Here is a 23,496-nt window from a genome sequence, read left to right as displayed (position 1 = left end):
TTTTTACCCACGCACCGATTGGCCGCCATCTTGGAGGGACAGATGAATGTAGCGTACAAGTGAACAAGTGATTATTATTAAGACTTGAAGTGATAGCAGAGTTATATGAACATTTATAGTGTGAAGTATGAAGCCTATGGACTCGCTTACCGAAAAGAGACTCTATAGGGAGACTCTGAGTGCGATAGAGAAAGGGAGGTACCTAGAAAAAATGAAATTAATTGACAACAAAGACCCGTACGAGGCAACATTTGTAAAGGGATTTTCTGACGATAAATCCTTACTGCCGACCATCAGCTACCCTGACATTGTGAATTATTTAATATTCACACCCAGCCCCTACTCCAAGGATGATCTAAAGGCCTACAAGAGTCTCAACTGCTATGTGCAGGCCCAGTGTGGCTGGGTATCTGAGGTGAAGGCTGCAGTTGTTGGAGACAGGCATGTCGTGATTGGAAAGGTAAATCAACTGTATTCAGTAATTTTGTCATGTTTGATATACATAGAGAACAAATGCCAAGTAGCATTTTTATTAATATTTAGTTGTTTTATTTTTGAATACATTTAGGCTGGCTTTGTTTTGCCTAACCCCACCACCACCCACCGCTCCCTACCCCGGTGTGTTATGTCACTTCAGGCCCTATACTACTTTCACGCTGAAGTTTAAAGGCTCCCGACCCCTCAAGGCCAGACCCCTCCGCACCGTTGTTAAAGACTACTTTAGTCTTTGTACAATTTTCAATTTATGTTTATGTCCTTTTCAGGTTCTACATTCCATGCATTTGAAGGAGAAGCCGCTCAACCCATGGCTCATCTCAGAGAAAAATGGTGCAATCTTGGCATCCCACTGTGACTGCATGGCTGGCTTAGGCGAAGTTTGTACACATGTAGCTTCCCTGATGTTCAGTATAGATGAAACTGTCCGTCTCCGTGATGCTCGCACTAGAACAGAAGATCCAAACTGGTGGATCATATCTTCAGCTGTGAAGGGGGTCTCATGCAGCATGATTAAAGACATTGATTTTACACCAATGCATTCCCTGAAGAGAAAGTATGAGAATGTGGGAGGAGATATGCTTTCCTATCCGCAGTCGTCCACAACCCAGAAACATCTGAAAGATGTGCCAACACCAACAGATGCAGAACTGAATGGATTCTTTTCAAAACTAAGTGCTACTGGGAGAAATCCAGCCATTTTGTCTGTAGTTAAAGAATTCTCTGATGACTATGTACCGAAACAGGACAAAATGGACATCATATCTTGTTCTTAATATTAGCTTGTTTTTTTAGTGTGGTTTTAGTGTTTAAATATAACTGATTAACACATTATTTCCATCAATCCATAATTTCAACAGTCGGGCCAGGCGCTGTGCAATGCAGAACGTTTGCAGCATTGGATGTGGTGGTGTTTACCTTGATGAAAATAGAGCAGAACTTTGTTTAACCTGTACTTCCTTCAACATGTGCATCAAGGTGATTGATCCGGAGTGACAGTCCTTTGTACATGACAACTTCAGAGAATATTACAGAATTGACATTAACAAGGCCATACTTGCCCTAGACCATCTCCACCAAAGCATTGAACAAACTTAACAAGTTATTTTACTTTTTTAAGCTGTTAGTTTTGACTTCTATTCTTGTATCAGAAATTAGTTAAAATGTTATTTCTGCTCTGATTACGTATAGTATACGTGTGTTGACCAGGCAGCTTTTTTGTACAGGAAGCTAAAAACCTCTCCTTTTTTATCAGCAAATTGCAATAACATATCGTCGCTTTCGGACGTAAATGGCGTAACTCAATTTTGGCGCTAAAAGGACTTATCTCACGAATCCATTCATAATATAAGACCGCGTCCCGTACGAAAATAGCGAATCTCTTAACCAATTATAAACGTAAATATGACACATGTGACAAAATTACTAAAATTCATTGGACAAAAACTAGTTCGGCGAATATTGCCTATCTCGTAATCAAAATACCCGGCACTCATGAACATGGTTGACGATGCCTTTCAACGACATTTTACACTTCGTTGTAAGTTTTAAGTGCAAAGTTAAGGTTTATTTTATTGCCAGTAGATGATTTACTAAATCTCCGAAGTCTTAACGCTTATTCATGAATAATTATTGGCCTTTTTAGAATTTTTCATTGTTTTAACTCGATTATTTTTCAATTAATGATTTCACGTGTAAATATTTTCTATGCTTGTATGAAAACATGCATCAACATTTATGTTAACTGAAAGTTAATGCCCTTATGTATATAAATTTAATTATTGTTTTTGAGATAGGTAATTTTCGTTCAGTTGAAAAGCCTTATTGGTAAATATTATTAAGATACGCCATTTTCTTAAATTGATATTTCATAATTTAATTTTTCTAAAATTGGGTAATACAATAAAGCCAAATTTCGAACACATAGTTTGTCATAAAGGAGAAGAGTATTGTTTGATGTTTGTTTTTGGAATTGAACATTTATAAAGCATTTAGTTTCATTATTGCCTTGCACTTCATTCGTTTTGTCATATTTTTTAGCAACCATCGTGATCCTGCAATGTCCTTACTGCAATTACCAGAGTGTGTAATAGTGCAAATTCTTGAGTATATAGATATCGATACTCTTTTACATGGTGTAGATAGAACATGCAAATATCTGCATGAAGTTATACATAACAATTCACGTTTGTGGAGACATATTTCTACTGATGGACCCATGATTGCGGATAAGAATCAATAGAAAAGTATCCTCAAACATGCATCGTGTTTTGAAGAATTTTTGATACCCTATGGACAACTAACTTCTCATCAAGCTGAGATCGATTTTCCAGTTTAAAACGTCTCTCTGTAATGCGAAACACCTTTATTGGCTGGATATATCGGATTGTGAAGTGTCAACATTGTGTTTTCTGAATTTTTTACCAAGTTTAGAAATTTTGAATGTTTCTCATTGTACTAACTTGATTGACGTTGACTTTGAAGTTATTGAAACTTGTGATAAACTAGACCAACTGTTTATTTCATTCAATGATGTTCATCCTGAAACAATCGTCAGATGTTGTTCAGAGCTTAGTCTTATAGTGCTAGACTGTTCAGGTATAAAATTACGCCTTAGTGACATTCAAGACTTGCTAACACCAACTCTGATGCAATTCCATCTCTCTCTTCATAACGACGAAGATGAAGCTATCTTCCGTGATTTAGTCAGACCTTTCGGTTCTTTGTCAACTCATTTATATAAAAGCATTTACAATGTCTCACTATAGAATACAGGGATCTTCAGTGTCTGATTTGAGTGATAACAATTGTACTACAGATCAGAACAACAACAACGAAAGCCTTTTGAAACTTTTAGAAGATTCTGACGACACTGAATCATACTATGACGACGATGTCCGTGATCCGGATTGGAATCCTGTAAATAGTGCCATATCTGATACTGAAGAGATTCAGGCTGACCACGAAGTGATTATTGAATTAGAGCAAGATAACAATGGCGCGGTAAAAAGGAGTTCGATCAATCTGAAAGAGTTAAATAAAAGTAAACGTATGAAGGGGGAGAAATACATTCGCGTTCAAAAGAACACTGATGGTGTGAAAACATATTGCGTCGAACGCAAAGAGCGCTTAATTAGTCCAAGTAATTGCACAAAAAGGTGTGAAAAAAAGCAGAAAATGCTCTTTTCTACAAGAGGAGGACAGACAGGCCATTTTTGAAACGTTTTGGCACTAAATGACATGGCAGGAAAAACGCCTATATGTTACGGGGCTTATAGAGAGAAGAGAAGTTGCACAACGTACAACTGAAGGAAATAGCAGGCGCAACTTTTCTTACAAATATTACCTACGGAATGGTCATCTTAGAGTCCAAGTGTCTAAGAACTTATTCACCGCTACATTAGGTTTAAGTGAAAAAACTGTTCTTAACTGGACTAATGAAGCAACGTTTGCTGTGCCCAAACCAGAAGGGCAACGACGAAAAGGTGTCAACACGGAATTTGCTACAAGGAGGGACGCAGCACGAGAATATTTGTCATCGCTACCAAAGGTGCCTTCGCACTATTGTCGATCTACCACAACCAAATCGTACCTAGAGCCATTATTTCAAAGCTTAAACCAGTAATATAACGAGTATCAGAAGGATTGTAAAGAGAAGGGTACGACTCCCTACCACAAAACTGGATTTATTGAAATGTTCAAAGACATGAACTTATCCTTGTGGCAGCCAAAGAAAGACCAATGTGACAAGTGTTGCGAATACAAAGCAAATAATCTAGACGAAGACATTTATCAAGCCCACATACTAAAGAAAAACGAAGCTAGAGAAGCAAAACAGGCAGACAAAGAAAAGGCGAAGCACGATTCAACAACGAAATTGTTTACCATTGACTTACAAAGTCTTTTAGTATGTCCCAAGTTGAACGCTAGCTCCTTGTACTACAAGATGAAACTATCTTGTCATAACTTTACAATATATGACATGACAACGGCAAGTGCCACAAACTACTTTTGGCTTGAAGGAGAACTAAATGCAAATTGTTTTGCGTCATGTTTAGTTGATTATTTAGAGACATTAGATCTTTCGATTGTCAAAACAATTATCATTTACAGTGATGGATGTATCAAAACAGAAACTGTATTATGTCCAACGCCCTGCTATTATTTGCAACAAAGCACAATGTGGTGGTGGTGCAGAAATACTTAGAAAGGGGTCATACACAAATGGAGTGTGACTCTGCACACTCCGTAATTGAACGCAGTGTAAAAAAGAAGCCCATTTTTGTACCCCAAAACTATGTAGAAGCCATAGAACAGGCCCGCGGTAAGCAGCCGTATATGGTCAAATATGTAGACCATACATTGTTCAAGGAGTTCAGTGCTTTGACGTATTACTCATCGATACGACCAGGCTGTGGTGCAACGGTGACTGACATTCGGGTTTTGAAATATAATACGGACGGATCCATTGCGTACAAATTAAACCACTCTGACGAATTTGGCGATATACCCAAACCTCGAAGCAGCAGGGTTGCCAGTCCCTCTATTTCCGACAGGGTAGAAAATCTGTATAGTCACCGGCTTTCCATCAGGAAACAGAAGTATGAGCACCTTCAACAGCTGAAATCTGTGATTCCACGCGATGTTCACAGCTTCTATGACACACTTTTACATACTTAGACGTAGTAACAGTTTGCTATGACTATCTTAAGTTATTTTTAATGTGGTTTTGCATTTGGTATATCCGTATTTGCCACAATCTTTAGGATTTATAGATTCTCCGGATGTGTGCTTTATCTATACACGTCTATTATTGTGTTGTCACAAAGAAGTTTGCCTTCACAAAATATGTTTTGTTTTTCCACAAACATGTTTTCGTGCGTGTATAAGTATGACAAGATTTTCACCATGCTGTTTGTTCTTTAATTTTCATACACTATGCTGGTATTTGTATTTGTCTAAGTAAGACTTTTAAACTATTTTAGTGATGTCTTTAAGAAGTTTGCACTTACAACATGGTTGTTAATCTGAATACACAAATATGCGATAAACCTTTTTCGCCAGTAAGTGTATAATACATGTACTTAAAGACAGGTTTTTCACCATGTTGTTTGTTCTTTGGCAAAAGTACCTTTGCCTCAACGTTTAAATATAATAGACTGTGCTGTTTATTGTGTGTGTCTAGGTAAGACTTTATCTGTACATGTATGTGATAGTGATGTCTTTAAAAGTTGATATTACAACAATTTGTTTAACCCCCCAACCACAAACATGTAATTTACATGTTATCGTAATGTGCATATGATTTCTTCTAACAATTATGAGCAAAGTCATCTAAGAATAGGGCGTTTTAATTAATTTTGTTTTATATAGTTCATTGTTTTATTTCTGTTCAAGATTGAGAATTGAAAGGTTTTGTTGTTGTTGTTTTTTTGCCATGCATTCATAACAGCAAACATTTATTATGCAGATTTTGTAAATCATAGACAACATTGATATGGTATATCAAAATGAAACTACATTGTTTTAGTGCAATAAATATGCAAAGAAACTGTACATTATTGTAGATTTGGGTTTGATGAATGTTCATTATTTTACATATCTCGCTACAAAACGAGCAAATAAAGACAGAAACATACCTAACTCAAAACTTGCAAAATTCAGATGCAAAACAAACAATTTCAACAAAGCTATATTAATTGTATTATATTTTGAACATTATATTATAATATGAGCGTTTTTCGGTAAAAACTTTATATTTTTTTTAGTTTTTTCTATCTCCTGAAAAAGCGTTTTTTTTTTAGTTAGGCCTTTTTCGTCCGAAAGCGACGATATTCTATAATAAATGATACAATTTAGGTATGGTAGAGTGAAATATGTTCTTAACTATTGTTGTAGCCAATCACCTGTGAACTTTTTCACCAATTTCCCTTGATATTTTAAGTCAAGCTAATTCTGATTAACTAGTCTTATGTATGCTTGAATCATTACATTTTTATCCAGTAAATTTACGTTGGACCAGATTTATAAGTCTGAAATGCAATGCGGACACAAAACATGTAATATGTTGAAATGTGTATTGTTTATATAACATAATTTGCTAGTTATGTTATGCAGTAGTTTTTAAGAATTAATTTGTTGATCCCTTATATGTCATGTATTGAAATGGATACTTGTGGTTGCCATGGTAACATTTTTTTGACTGTTGTCATCATTTATTATAATTATAATATTTGCATAATGTGTTATAATACGTTATTGTGTTGAGTAATACTATTTCAAAACAAAGAAATACACTAGTTTGTACTTTTCGTTGCCATGGCAACATTTATATCAATAAGTAATTTTTATTGCTATTCTACTGAATTTTGTTACTGTCTTAAATTATATTGTGTATAATGAGGAAAGTAACAAATGCATAGATACATGAAATATCGGTTAATTCAACTTAATTGTACTTTTTTTATTGGATATTTTGATTTAATATGTATTGTGCACAAGACTAATCTACTTCAGCTTTAATCACCATAGCAATGAAAGTATTTTAATCATTCTGTATTTTTCCCCAAAGTATATTTGTAATGTGACTGGCGATACTCAGTTTAATTGAGTAATTTTTTAAGAGCTGTATGTTTGATACCTATTTGCTGCATTTTATTAGCTTGTCTGATTTATTTTAAAAAACGATATGCTATTGTCTTCACTTGATTGTGTCTTCGGAGGCATTGGTTAAGTCTTGCGTGAATATCAATTACACAGAAACTATCAAAGCTTTCACTTTGAAACTTGGGGAACTTGTTCATCTAATACCCTTCTTCACATTGTACCCTAAAGATGCAGAGTCTCGCCTGTTTTTTTGGGGTAAAAAAAACATTAATTTTGATGGATTTTGGTTGATTTTGATAATTGGACAAAACTTCTTCAATTTCTGTTGGGATTGAATTCAATTTTGTTCACAGACAATAAATTGACATTGCCTTCAATATATCAAACAGGTTTTTGAGTCTAACATTTGGAAGGGTTGGGGGAGGGGGGGGGGGATATTTTAGTATTTTTGGACTTAATAATTTTTAGCTAAGCTGATTTTTTAAGATTAGTTTTGCGTTAATTTAGGTCACTTACATGAATATCAAAGCTATAACTTTGAAACTTGGGGAACTTGTTCATCTTATACCCTTCTTCACATTGTACCCTAAAGATGCTGAGTCTTACCTGTTTTTTAGTATTTTTGAACTTTGTAATTTCTAGCTAGTCTCATTTTTTAAGTTTTGTGCTTGGGTCACTTAAAGCAAACTATCAAAGCTATCACTTTCAAACTTTGGAATACCTGTTCACTATCAAATGTAAAATATAAAATAAATAAACAGTAGAAGGATAAAATCAGACGAGCGTTCAGCACCCGCTGGCGGTGCTCTTGTTGTGCATGTCATGGTAACAATGTATTTGCAATTGCTACTGTTATCATGATTTTACTAGAATTTTGCCATCAGTGAAATAATATGTTATTTTGTTCATGATATATTACTACAAATTATAAAGAGACATGAAAAAACAACATGTTTTGTTGTAAACTTGTCTCTTAAAAAAATCTGCCGTTTTTTGACACCTGTGCTTCTTTGAATCGGCACAAAAACGAAAGTACTTAAGATTTGACCTCAATTTTTGGCCAAAATGTTTTTAATAAAGTACTCTTTTTATAACTTCTAAAAACTGCAAATGTCATTTTTGCACCTTTGTACCCCTTTTTACAGGCATATACATTTTATTCTCTGCCTTGCTTTAAATATTCGGAAACTGGACAAGTAATTTAATTTTAAGGAGTTCATTTTATTTAATCACATGATTGTCTTGTCTCTAAAAGTCGAAATATTTTTTTAAATAGAAAGTATCTCCTTAAGATTTGAACTTGATTTTGATGTGTCATGGCATTTAATGGAAGTAATTGCTGAGGGGTGGGGAGGTAGGGTTATACTAGTTGTAAATAGATCTACTATATTTAGGTGTTTTATTTTTTATGTATACTATGACAATAATTAGTTTAAACTTATTTATTTTACAACGATTGTGAAACAAGTTATTACAACATATTAATCATTCTCGTTGGCACGATGTTGCGTGTGAGTGAGGTCTCGTGTTGTGGAGGGAACTGGAGTAGTCAGAGGAAACCATCTTGTCCGGCTTGGTCACCAATGGCCAAAATCACATGCACTAAGACTGAAAAATCGAACCAGGGTCGCATACCTTACCAGAAAACAATCGATTCTGGCAAATGCACCAACAACACCACTGCGCCTTATATCGAGCAAATATTGATTCTGGCGAATGCACTAAATAACACCACTGCTCCTTACCGGACCACCATCGATTCTGACGAATGCACTAAATAACACCACTGCGCCTAACCGGACAACCATCGATTTTAAGTTTTTAACGAATGCACCAAATAAAACCACTGCGCCTCACCGGACAATTATCGAATCTTACAAATACAACAAATAACATCACTGCGCCTTACCGGACCACCATCGATTATGACGACTGCACCAAATAACACCACTGCTCCGTACCGGTCCACCATCGAATCAGACGGATGCACTAAATAACATCATTGCACCTTACTGGACCACAATCGATTCTACGAATGCACCAAAAACACCACTGTGCCTTACCCGCACCAAATAACACCACTGCGCCTTACCCGCACAAAATAACACCACTGCGCCTTACCCGCACAAAATAACACCACTGCGCCTTACCCGCACCAAATAACACCACTGCGCCTTACCCACACCAAATAACACCACTGCGCCTTACCCGCACTAAATAACACCACTGCGCCTTACCCGCACCAAATAACACCACTGCGCTTTACCCGCACAAAATAACACCACTGCGCCTTACCCGCACCAAATAACACCACTGCGCCTTACCCGCACCAAATAACACCACTGCGCCTTACCCGCACCAAATAACACCACTGCGCCTTACCCGCACCAAATAACACCACTGCGCCTTACCCGCACCAAATAACACCACTGCGCCTTACCCGCACCAAATAACACCACTGCGCCTTACCCGCACCAAATAACACCACTGCGCCTTACCCGCACAAAATAACACCACTGCGCCTTACCCGCACCAAATAACACCACTGCGCCTTACCCGCACCAAATAACACCACTGCGCTTTACCCGCACCAAATAACACCACTGCGCTTTACCCACACCAAATAACACCACTGCGCCTTACCCGCACTAAATAACACCACTGCGCCTTACCCGCACCAAATAACACCACTGCGCCTTACCCGCACCAAATAACACCACTGCGCCTTGCATGGCAACTATCAATTGTGACCAATGCACCAACAACACCACTGCGCCTTATATCGGGCAAATATCGATTCTGACGAATGCACCAAATATCACCACTGCGCCTTACCGAACAACCATAGATTCTGGCGAATGTACCAACAACACCGCTTCACCTTTCTCGACCACCATTGATTCTGGAAAATGTACCAACAAGACCACTGCACCTCTCCCGACCACCATCAATTCTGAAGAATGCACTAAATAACACCACTGCGCCTTACCGGACCACCATCGATTCGGACGAATGCACCAAATAACACCACTGCGCCTTACCGGGCAACTTTCGTTTCTGACGAATGCACCAACAACACCACTGCGCCTTACCGGACAACAATCGATTCGGAAGAATGCACCAAATAACACCACTGCGCCTTACCGGACCGCCATCGATTCTGACAAATGCACCAAAACACCACTGCGCCTTACCGGGCAACTTTCGTTTCTGACGAATGCACCAACAACACCACTGCGCCTTCCCGGACAACAATCGATTCGGAAGAATGCACCAAATAACATCACTGCGCCTTACCCGACCATCATTGATTCTGACGAATGCACCAAATAACACCACTGCGCCTTACCGGACGACCATCATTGATTCTGGCGAATGCACCAAATAACACCACTGCACCTTACCCGACCATCATTGATTCTGGCAAATACACCAAATAACACCACTGCACCTTACCCGACCATCATTGATTCTGGCGAATGCACCAAATAACACCACTGCACCTTACCGGACGACCATCATTGATTCCGGCCAAAGCACCAAATAACACCACAGCACCTTACCGGACGACCATCATTGATTCTGGCGAATACACCAAATAACACCACTGCGCCTTACCCGACCATCATTGATTCTGGCGAATGCACCAAATAACACCACTGCACCTTACCGGACGACCATCATTGATTCTGGCGAATACACCAAATAACACCACTGCACCTTACCCGACCATCATTGATTCTGGCGAATGCACCAAATAACACCACTGCACCTTACCGGACGACCATCATTGATTCTGGCGAATGCACCAAATAACACCACTGCACCTTACCCGACCATCATTGATTCTGGCGAATACACCAAATAACACCACTGCATCTTACCCGACCATCATTGATTCTGGCGAATGCACCAAACAACACCACTGCACCTTACCCGACCACCATTGATTCTGGCGAATGCACCAAATAACACCACTGCGCCTTACCCGACCACCATTGATTCTGGCGAATGCACCAAATAACACCACTGCACCTTACCCGACCACCATTGAATCTGGCGAATGCACCAAACAACACCACTGCACCTTACTGGACGACCATCATTGATTCTGGCGAATGCACCAAACAACACCACTGCACCTTACCGGACGACCATCATTGATTCTGGCGAATGCACCAAACAACACCACTGCACCTTACCAGACCACCATTGAATCTGGCGAATGCACCAAATAACACCACTGCACCTTACCGGACGACCATCATTGATTCTGGCGAATGCACCAAATAACACCACTGCACCTTACCCGACCATCATTGATTCTGGCGAATGCACCAAATAACACCACTGCGCCTTACCCGACCATCATTGATTCTGACGAATGCACCAAATAACACCACTGCACCTTACCGGGCGACCATCATTGATTCTGGCGAATGCACCAAATAACACCACTGCACCTTACCGGACGACCATCATTGATTCTGGCGAATACACCAAATAACACCACTGCACCTTACCGGACGACCATCATTGATTCTGGCGAATGCACCAAATAACACCACTGCACCTTACCCGACCACCATTGATTCTGGCAAATACACCAAATAACACCACTGCGCCTTACCAGACAACTATCGATTCTGGCGAATGCACCAAATAACACCACTGCACCTTACCGGACAACCATCGATTCTGGCGAATGAATTGAATAACACCACTGCGCCTTACCGGACAACCATTGATTCTGGCGAATGCACCAAATAACACCACTGCACCTTACCCGACCATCATTGATTCTGGCGAATGCACCAAATAACACCACTGCACCTTACCGGACGACCATCATTGATTCTGGCGAATGCACCAAATAACACCACTGCGCCTTACCGGACGACCATCATTGATTCTGGCGAATGGATTGAATAACACCACTGCACCTTACTCGACTACCATTGATTCTGACGTATGCACCAAATAACACCACTGCACATTACCCGACCACCATATTGAATCTGGCGAATACACCAAATAACACCACTGCGCCTTACCCGACCACCATTGATTCTGGCGAATGCACCAAATAACACCACTGCACCTTACCCGACCACCATTGATTCTGGCGAATGCACCAAATAACACCACTGCACCTTACCCGACCACCATCATTGATTCTGGCGAATACACCAAATAACACCACTGCACCTTACCGGACGACCATCATTGATTCTGACGAATGCACCAAATAACACCACTGCACCTTACCCGACCACCATTGATTCTGGCGAATGCACCAAATAACACCACTGCGCCTTACCCGGCCATCATTGATTCTGACGAATGCACCAGATAACACCACTGTACCTTATCGGACGACCATCATTGATTCTGGCGAATGCACCAAATAACACCACTGCACCTTACCGGACGACCATCATTGATTCTGGCGAATACACCAAATAACACCACTGCACCTTACCGGACGACCATCATTGATTCTGGCGAATGCACCAAATAACACCACTGCACCTTACCCGACCACCATTGATTCTGGCAAATACACCAAATAACACCACTGCGCCTTACCAGACAACTATCGATTCTGGCGAATGCACCAAATAACACCACTGCGCCTTACCGGACAACCATCGATTCTGGCGAATGAATTGAATAACACCACTGCGCCTTACCGGACAACCATTGATTCTGGCGAATGCACCAAATAACACCACTGCACCTTACCCGACCATCATTGATTCTGGCGAATGCACCAAATAACACCACTGCACCTTACCGGACGACCATCATTGATTCTGGCGAATGCACCAAATAACACCACTGCGCCTTACCCGACCACCATTGATTCTGGCGAATGGATTGAATAACACCACCGCACCTTACTCGACCACCATTGATTCTGACGTATGCACCAAATAACACCACTGCACCTTACCCGACCACCATTGATTCTGGCGAATGCACCAAATAACACCACTGCACCTTACCCGACCATCATTGATTCTGGCGAATGCACCAAATAACACCACTGCACCTTACCCGACCACCATATTGAATCTGGCGAATACACCAAATAACACCACTGCACCTTACCCGACCACCATCATTGATTCTGGCGAATGCACCAAATAACACCACTGCACCTTACCCGACCACCACTGATTCTGGCGAATGCACCAAATAACACCACTGCACCTTACCCAACCACCATCATTCATTCTGACGAATACACCAAATAACACCACTGCACCTTACCGGACGACCATCATTGATTCTGACGAATGCACCAAATAACACCACTGCGCCTTACCGGACCACCATTGATTCTGGCGAATGCACCAAATAACACCACTGCGCCTTACCGGACGACCATCATTGATTCTGGCGAATGCACCAAATAACACCACTGCACCTTACCGGACGACCATCATTGATTCTGGCGAATGCACCAAATAACACCACTGCACCTTACCCGACCACCATTGATTCTGGCGAATGCACCAAATAACACCACTGCACCTTACCGGACGACCATCATTGATTCTGACGAATGCACCAAATAACACCACTGCACCTTACCGGACGACCATCATTGATTCTGGCGAATGCACCAAATAACACCACTGCGCCTTACCGGACGACCATCATTGATTCTGGCGAATGCACCAAATAACACCACTGCACCTTACCCGACCACCATTGATTCTGGCGAATACACCAAATAACACCACTGCACCTTACCCGACCACCATTGATTCTGGCGAATGCACCAAATAACACCACTGCACCTTACCCGACCATCATTGATTCTGGCGAATGCACCAAAACAACACCACTGCACCTTACCCGACCACCACCATTGATTCTGGCGAATACACCAAATAACACCACTGCACATTACCGGACGACCATCATTGATTCTGGCGAATGCACCAAATAACACCACTGCACCTTACCGGACGACCATCATTGATTCTGGCGAATGCACCAAATAACACCACTGCACCTTACCGGACGACCATCATTGATTCTGACGTATGCACCAAATAACACCAATCCACCTTACCCGACCATCATCGATTCTGGCGAATGAATTGAATAACACCACTGCACCTTACCGGACGACCATCATTGATTCTGGCGAATACACCAAATAACACCACTGCACCTTACCCAACCATCATTGATTCTGGCGAATGCACCAAATAACACCACTGCACCTTGCCGGACGACCACCATTGATTCTGGCGAATACACCAAATAACACCACTGCACCTTAACAGACGACCATCATGGATTCTGGCGAATGCACCAAATAACACCACTGCACCTTACCCGACCATCATTGATTCTGGCGAATGCACCAAATAACACCACTGCACCTTACCGGACGACCATCATTGATTCTGGCGAATGCACCAAATAACACCACTGCACCTTACCCGACCACCATTGATTCTGGCGAATACACCAAATAACACCACTGCACCTTACCCGACCACCATTGATTCTGGCGAATGCACCAAATAACACCACTGCACCTTACCCGACCACCATTGATTCTGGCGAATGCACCAAATAACACCACTGCACCTTACCCGACCATCATTGATTCTGGCGAATGCACCAAATAACACCACTGCGCCTTACCCGACCACCATTGATTCTGGCGAATACACCAAATAACACCACTGCACCTTACCGGACGACCATCATTGATTCTGGCGAATGCACCAAATAACACCACTGCACCTTACCGGACGACCATCATTGATTCTGGCGAATGCACCAAATAACACCACTGCACCTTACCGGACGACCATCATTGATTCTGACGTATGCACCAAATAACACCACTGCACCTTACCCGACCATCATCGATTCTGGCGAATGAATTGAATAACACCACTGCACCTTACCGGACGACCATCATTGATTCTGGCGAATACACCAAATAACACCACTGCACCTTACCCGACCACCATTGATTCTGGCGAATGCACCAAATAACACCACTGCACCTTACCGGACGACCATCATTGATTCTGGCGAATACACTAAAAACACCACTGCACCTTAACAGACGACCATCATTGATTCTGGCGAATGCACCAAATAACACCACTGCACCTTACCGGACGACCATCATTGATTCTGGCGAATGCACCAAATAACACCACTGCACCTTACCGGACGACCATCATTGATTCTGGCGAATGCACCAAATAACACCACTGCGCCTTACCGGACAACCATCGATTCTGGCGAATGAATTGAATAACACCACTGCACCTTACCCGACCACCATTGATTCTGGCGAATGCACCAAATAACACCACTGCGCCTTACCCGACCACCATTGATTCTGGCGAATACACCAAATAACACCACTGCACCTTACCCGACCACCATTGATTCTGGCGAATACACCAAATAACACCACTGCACCTTACCCGACCACCATCATTGATTCTGGCGAATGCACCAAATAACACCACTGCACCTTACCCGACCACCATCATTGATTCTGGCGAATGCACCAAATAACACCACTGCACCTTACCGGACGACCATCATTGATTCTGGCGAATGCACCAAATAACACCACTGCGCCTTACCGGACGACCATCATTGATTCTGGCGAATGCACCAAATAACACCACTGCGCCTTACCGGACAACCATCGATTCTGGCGAATGAATAGAATTACACCACTGCTCCTTACCCGACCACCATTGATTCTGGCGAATGCACCAAATAACACCACTGCACCTTACCCGACCATCATTGATTCTGGCGAATGCACCAAATAACACCACTGCGCCTTACCGGACGACCATCATTGATTCTGGCGAATGCACCAAATAACACCACTGCACCTTACCAGACAACTATTGATTCTGACAAATATACCAAATAGCACCACTGCGCCTTACCAGACAACTATCGATTCTGACGAATGCACCAAATAACACCACTGCGCCTTACCATACAACTATCGAATCAGACGACTGCACTTAATAACACCATTGTACCTTACCCGACCACCATTGATTCTGAAGAATGCACCAAATAACACCACTGCGCCTTATCGAACAACCATCGATTCTGCCAAATGTACCAACAACACCAATGCGCCTTACCGGGAAACTTTCGATTCTGACGAATGCATCAAATAATACCACTGCGCCTTACCGGACAACTGTCGAATCTGACGATTGTACTAAATAACACCACTGCTCCTTACCGGACACCATCGAATCTGACGGATGCACTAAATAACACCACTGCACCTTACCCGCACCAAATAACACCACTGCGCCTTACCAGACAACTATCAATTCTGGTGAATGCACCAACAACACCACTGCGCCTTATATCGGGCAATTTTCGATTCTGACGAAGGTACCAAATAACACCACTGCGCCTTACCGGACAACTATCGATTCTGGCGAATGTACCCACAACACTGGACAACCATCGATTGTGACGAATGCTGTTGTTTTATAGTATGTGTTTTATTATTAACTTGTTTGCAACTCTTTTTGATATGTTCCAATCTTTTCATGAAACTTAACTATAACATTGAAACTTACCTATAACATTAAAATCTTTCGTCTAAGTAACGTTATCATGGTAACGTAGGTTTTATCACTGTCTCAAATTAGAAATAAAACCAGAATATAATGTGTGTACAACTAAAGTGATTAATTGTGTAAAGGGTATTTATAAATGACCAGCATCAATCGTTAGTATGCAAAATACAAGTAAAAGTAACGTAAATTACACACGCGTTATCTCCGTATTTAATACGTATTTAAAATATGGCATACCTCTTTCGTCAAGCAAAAATAACATGACTTTATTTGTAAAAGCACTCTGTGTTAACATTGTTTCTATAAAAACGTTTCTTTTTATGCCATGTTTTAACAGTAACGTAATTTACACCAATTCGCGCGGTATGAATTATTAGAAAACCTTCATGGAACTTCAAGAACGATGATTTACCAACTTGTATCTAATAAACGATCATTATACATTAGTGAAATTACAGATAAAAGTTAAAAGAAACTACTTAGGGCAACGTAGTTTAGAAGTCCTTTACTCACTTATTCCCCCTCCTTCAGAGCGCAAACATATCTCATTTTGTGGCGTTTTGCTTGAGCTTTAAGAAAATCATAACATTCAAAATTTTCCCCGGGGGGGGGGGGGATTAGGAATTCGGTTAAAGAAATATAATGTACGTACGTATGGTCGAGAAGCAGTTGGTAGAAATCTATTTGCATGTTTTAAAACATTCTTGTCATTTCCTGTGGCATAGAATTTGATTCTGAAAATAGGTGGGGTCGGTTAACAGGAAGAGATTGAGTATTTCTCCCTTAAACATGTGTGCTTAGCGAAATTGACAGAAGTTGAATGTTTAACAGTGTTTTGTTCTAGCTATCGGTATACAACGAGAAGTAGAGTCCCAGAGGATCGGCAGACTTTCCATGTACATGTGGCTTTATTGGAAATATAATATAAATGTTGTTGAAAACTTGGGGACCAATTTAGTAATAATTTCACAAAAATGTTCTCTTGGTGACCATTTATTTAAAAAATGGGGCAGGCTTTTAATATACTATGGCTGGTTGAAAAAGTTAAAAATTCTTGTTTGATACCGACAAAACGATTTTGAAATTATTTCACGAAGCACTTTGCTAGATTTGTGTAAAGAAACATTGCCAACAACAGTGATGTTTTCAAAATATGTCTAACGTAAATATAAATATAAAAAAGCTTACTTGAATCTGAGTTCAAGATCGACATTGGATAATTTTCAGAGAAGTGTTTCTATAATGACCACAGGGGTTATAATGACCCTCTAACTAACATATTAGTTCAATTCATGGGAATTCGAATATATGACATGGTCGCCAGGGGATGGCGTTTGTTTTCTATATATTTCTTTATTGTAAAATATAATGACCTCGCTGGAATGTGATTAACAAATTTTGAAGCTTTTTTATAGACAATAAAAGCCATGTTGGATGACCCTTTACAAAAATTGAGTAATCGATACGTAATAATATACAGCCAGTTTTAACCATTACAAACAGTTGCTGTTTTTGTAATGTATACTATAAACACTTATTTGTCATGTAAAAAGTTGTAAATTATAGAATATCGACAAAATTTAACCATAAATCATGTGTTATTTATGATTGTCGAATGTGAACTCATTATTTATGATTTATCTTAGACTCCAGTTATTGCACACATTAGATATGACCTTTCACAGTCGTACGAATGCTAACTGGGATTAATGCACTTGTCAGTGATAATTTGCAGAACGTTTCCAAAAGTATATTGTTGCATATAATTGACGCAGATTAACTCATAAGTAACATTAGACGTGGTTTCAATGTCCAGACACGACCAAAGTGTCTAAAATAGAACAGCAAGGCAGCATTATTGTAGTGACACTATAACTCAAATCAACAAAAGGCGACGTAATGACGAAAATATAACAAAAAATAAGACACTGAGAAAGGTGTCTGATTGAATTGTTGTCTGTAAAACAATTATTTTTCAAATCGTTTTGGATTTACACGAAGTTTTCCTTTTCCATTTACCGATGTTCAATATTCTAACGCTCATTGTCATTTCCTTGCGCGATACCTTTGAACGGTCATATAGTCATAAAATAAAACTTCAAATAATATAAGAAACGATGGGTAAGAAAATACATGTTCCCCGTGCGATGGTATGTTTGTCCGTGTCCTCGTGTCGTTCACCACGCCTCTCGGTAATCTTCGAGTCCGCCTGATCAACGCCACTACCGATATTTCAACCCAGGCATCGTCTGAAATGTTTTCTACAAACGCATATTTTGGATATACTTGGAAATTTCGATTGCCTGAGTCTTGAGTCCTAACTTTGAGACAAGTTCCAGATCCAGACACGATGGGTTGGATAATTAAATTGTCGGGTGAGAGTGGTCAAGTGGTAAAGGTGTCAGCAAAGAGTTCGTAGATTCGAGTCCGACCCGAGGATTAGCCTTTCACAATGCACATAAATACTGGTTTTCTACCAAAACCACAAAGCATAATCGAAATTATTTATATCGGCGTTCAACTGCTAATATAAATCGGAATAAGCTAAGTTGTTATCCTGTATTACAAATGTCCGTATGTTCGTCTTATGCCGTATAATTTTGCGATGATCCCTACATTTATCGATACATACATATTGGTGGTTGTGAGGTCCGTCTGTGTTATTTGGGCGAAGGGTGTCTCCAATTGAGTTCATGTTAAGCGTAAGCATGGTGCCTTCGAACGGATTATTTATTATGATTTTGGCCCCTTGACTTGTCCCTGTAGTTTTCATTGTATCATTGGCTTGCTATCAGATATTATTGCCCAAATAAGGTTAATAAATGGCACACAGCCAGGTCCAAATACATTCGGAACTCCTCGGCCATTTTAATCGAAAACAACCTCGGATGTAATTGGACAGTTTACATACTCAAAAAGTGGTACGTTAAGTCCGCTGCAAGTAGATCGCGTAGTAATTTCATTTAGAAGTTAAACTCTTTGACTTAACTCTTGGGGATCTTAATGATATTTGCAAAAAATCACTTCACTGGCAATCAATTTAAACTTAGATCAATAAATACAACTCTAAAGTACTATATTTAATCAATGATACAATTCTAAAACTTACGAACTTCTTCCAACTGATGTACATCTGAGGATGTTTTCTATAAAAATGGGCGAGGAGCTCCGAATGGTCCAAATACTTATAAATCAACGACATTTTAGCTCTTGCAGTTTATTTTACATAAGCAATAGGAAATAACATAAATATCACAGACATCAGTCTCTACGAAACTTCTTCCAAAAAGGTGACAGTTACGGGAGTGAAAATCAGATTTTAATTTATTTTGATTAGATAATACACAGTGTGTACTTTATATATACATCACCATGTGTGTGAGTGGCTCATTTCTTTTTAAAATCTCAAAATCAATAGGGTTCATCTGCTGGTGATGACCAATACACATACCAAGTATGAGGTCCCTCGGTCAAAGCGTTCTCAAGTTATTGATCGGAAACCATTTGGTATTCCGACCGACCGACCGACAGACAGACAGACCGACCGACCGACCGACCGACCGACCGACATGTGCAAAACAATATACCCCACTTTTTTCAAAAGGGGGCATCCAAACTTGGTATATATGACAAGTTAATGGAGAGCTTTCATTCGAATGCCTTGGGCCCCTTAGGGTCAATGTCACTGTTACTAAAAAAATATTACTTTTTGGTACTGAATACCATAAGTTATGGTTGATATACTGTGACCAAACTTGATATATAGGAAGAGTTTATTGAGAACTTTCATGAGATTGTGTTTTGGGCGCATAGGATCTAGGTCACTGTTATAAAAATAGAAGACAGCAGTTGAAACTGAACTTCTTCTGCCAATCCTTAACAAAACAATTATTGTCACATCACGATTCTTGTTTACTTTTTAAATTGATTTTTCTATTGCTTTTGACAAGCACATATTACATCATAATGTAAGAAGATACATTGTTAAAAAAAAACAGAAAATGTTAATTTGAATAAGAGTGTCACTTCTTTTAAATTTGTAGCTGTTTACTTACCATGAATTTATCTTTAAATACAACTTGTACTTTTTATGTGTAGGGTACGAGTTGGACCATATTGAGAGATTGTTTTAAATAGCATATGCTAAAACATACTGTGACTGTTGTTGCTGCCTTTTAATTTTATGAAAAGTATTGCTTTATTATTTTTTTAAATTCCATATTCTTAAGCTCCTAATTCTTGTCAGGTAATTTTTAAATCAAATTAATTGTTAAAGTGACACTCTTATTCAAAATCAATGCATACATATGTATAACAAACATATGTTTTGAGTGATAAACCTTTAACTACTTACTAAATAATGCATTGATGGAACATATTTATTACTGGTAGCAAGTTTGTAACCCTGTATTTAATAACAGAAAACGCAAAAATATTTAATGATTGATGAATGCTAAAAGATTTACTGTGATCTACTTTAATAGTCTCATAAGGTAGATACACCATGTTTTATGCACATTTCTTTCAAATCAAAATCGGTATCCTTCATGAGAACCATTGCTTTCAACATTCATTATTCTTTTCACAATATTAAAACAATAGTATTAGTAGTGGTAAACCTTTTTGGGAGTAAGAGTGCATCTTTAAAAAATGTGTTTAATGTGGATATATTATGATCTATGTGTCTTTGCACGTATGCACTTGCTAGTATTGCCTAAGAATTTGACCTCTGATATTTTATGTAGTAGTTAGATGATATGAAGTAAATTCTGTCAGAGTTAGTGGAACTAATGATCCATTCTTAATCATTGAAATGTACTAACAAGGCATCTCACAGTCTTATGTCTTTGTATGCCTTTGAGGTTATGTCTCCACAAATCTTTATCATGGCCTGACAGTCTGCTTTCTTTAATTTGTGTCTTTGTATTAAAAATATGTATTATTTTTAATACATATTTTATTTATAGTACTGCATTTATCTCCTATCGATTTTCATGTTTTATGTAACTTGAAACTTTCATTAAGTTGTAAAAACATTAAATCTGTGAGAGTGTAGCTTTAAGAGAAACATTAGTGATTTTAGCATCAAACTTGTTTTATATGTTCTTTTTAAGTTCTAGGTTATTCTGTAATCATTAACCATCATTGTGCCATAGATAGACCTGTGAAAAATTATTATAATGTACTATGTTATATTATTGAATAAAATACTGAACATGTTACGGTATGTTTGAATTTGGCTGATCATTGAGTAGTTGAGGGATTTTTATAGTCATATTTAGATTCCCACTGAACCTGAAAAGGTATACCATGAGGTTTTTTCATATCTACATTGTATATAACAGCGAGTGCTTTCCAATGCTTTAAAAAGATATTTCCATGAAATAAAACAGATATCTGATCATCTCAAACAGTGCACATATAAAAGATAATTTTTCGAAAATTTTCCTGTTCTCGCATTATATTGAACTTTAGTATGTACAGGGCTGGGACACAATATCATCGGTGCAATATCCTTAATAAAATCACTTTCATATAGAATGTACATTAAGTCATTTTATAGCCATCTTTTTGTGGATATAGTAAAAGAAAAATGTTTATTTCAATATCATGTTGCATGATGTTTCACCTTGTGAAAGAAGTGAATTTTGAGAATATCATTTGAATATGATATTTCATTGTTTGAGAAAGTGACAATATCAAAAAAATATTTCCATTTTTATGAAATTCAATCCCCTCAGTGACAATTAAACAGTGCAGTGATACCTATTAATTGGTGACACACTTTATTGAAAGAAGAAGAGAGGTAAGCACAGAGCTTAAACACAATGTCGATGACATAATTTCTGAAATGACACTACAGTTTCTGCATACGAATTGCTGCCTTTATATATAAAAGTGATTAAATGGCATTCAACTTAAACCCCCGTTTCAATGTAAGAAAACAATATTGTACCTATGGCTACATGAATTTGGCAGTCGAACGTTTTTACTTATAGGTACAAATTTGACTGACAAATAACAATTTGCAAATCATAGACTAATAGAATATTTTATTTAAAAAATAAGGTAATGTAATGTAACTTTGTGAAAAGTTGTGTATACAGAACCTCATTTTATAATTCTGTCGGCCAATTCATCATGCGAGTACGCTGAGGGTCGATCTAACGTGGAATTATACTTTGTATAATCTTTGCTTGACCGACCACAGACTTTTTCATTGAAATTTCCAGCAGAACAGAATAAAACAGATTTTCATGATCTTTTTTGACACCGAAAAATACAGAGAATTTCCGGTAAATGTGTATAACCCGGTTCCCGGTAGCAGTTGTTACTCCAAGAGAAAGTGGCATTCATGGTAAAACTCATTGCACTTTTTTTCTGCAAAATCCATAACGGCGGATTTTCTAGCGTCCAAATGACCTTTCTGTCGGCATTGGATTATCATATCTATTAAGACCTGGCAGTTTGTCCAAATCCAGGTGTAAAATAGTGAACAATATTACAAAAAAGGGTTTTCACCAGCCGCAGTCAGCGTTGAAAGCCTATTTTACTCGTACAGACGGACGACCGCACTTCAATTAAGCAGACATGAACGTTTTTGTAACATGATGTTGTTTTTTCTCAGAGAAAATGCCAAATATTATAGCATTTAAGGCTATTTGGGCTTTCATCTTTTGTCCAATGTGTTCTTAACCGCTCTTGAATACGCACCGAGATGGTACATCGGTTTAAACCGTTTCTACTCTTTAGCTGGTGCCTAGGAAAAGCGGATAGC

At 39.1% G+C, this 23,496-nt stretch overlaps 1 protein-coding gene across 1 annotated transcript; it reads left to right on the top strand.

Annotated features, from left to right (window-relative positions):
* Nucleotides 1-112: 112 nt before the first annotated feature.
* Nucleotides 113-2,447, top strand: LOC128217384 (uncharacterized). Its single transcript, XM_052924520.1, has 2 exons — nt 113-460; nt 765-2,447. Exons 1-2 carry the CDS (start codon nt 128-130, stop codon nt 1,269-1,271), a joined length of 840 nt encoding a protein of 279 aa, XP_052780480.1. The 5' UTR covers nt 113-127; the 3' UTR covers nt 1,272-2,447.
* Nucleotides 2,448-23,496: the final 21,049 nt, after the last annotated feature.

This window comes from Mya arenaria, chromosome 14, assembly GCF_026914265.1.
Source record: "Mya arenaria isolate MELC-2E11 chromosome 14, ASM2691426v1".
NCBI classification, from domain to species: domain Eukaryota; kingdom Metazoa; phylum Mollusca; class Bivalvia; order Myida; family Myidae; genus Mya; species Mya arenaria.
Note: the sequence above shows the minus strand (reverse complement) of the source record. Positions and strands in the feature narration are given on the sequence as shown.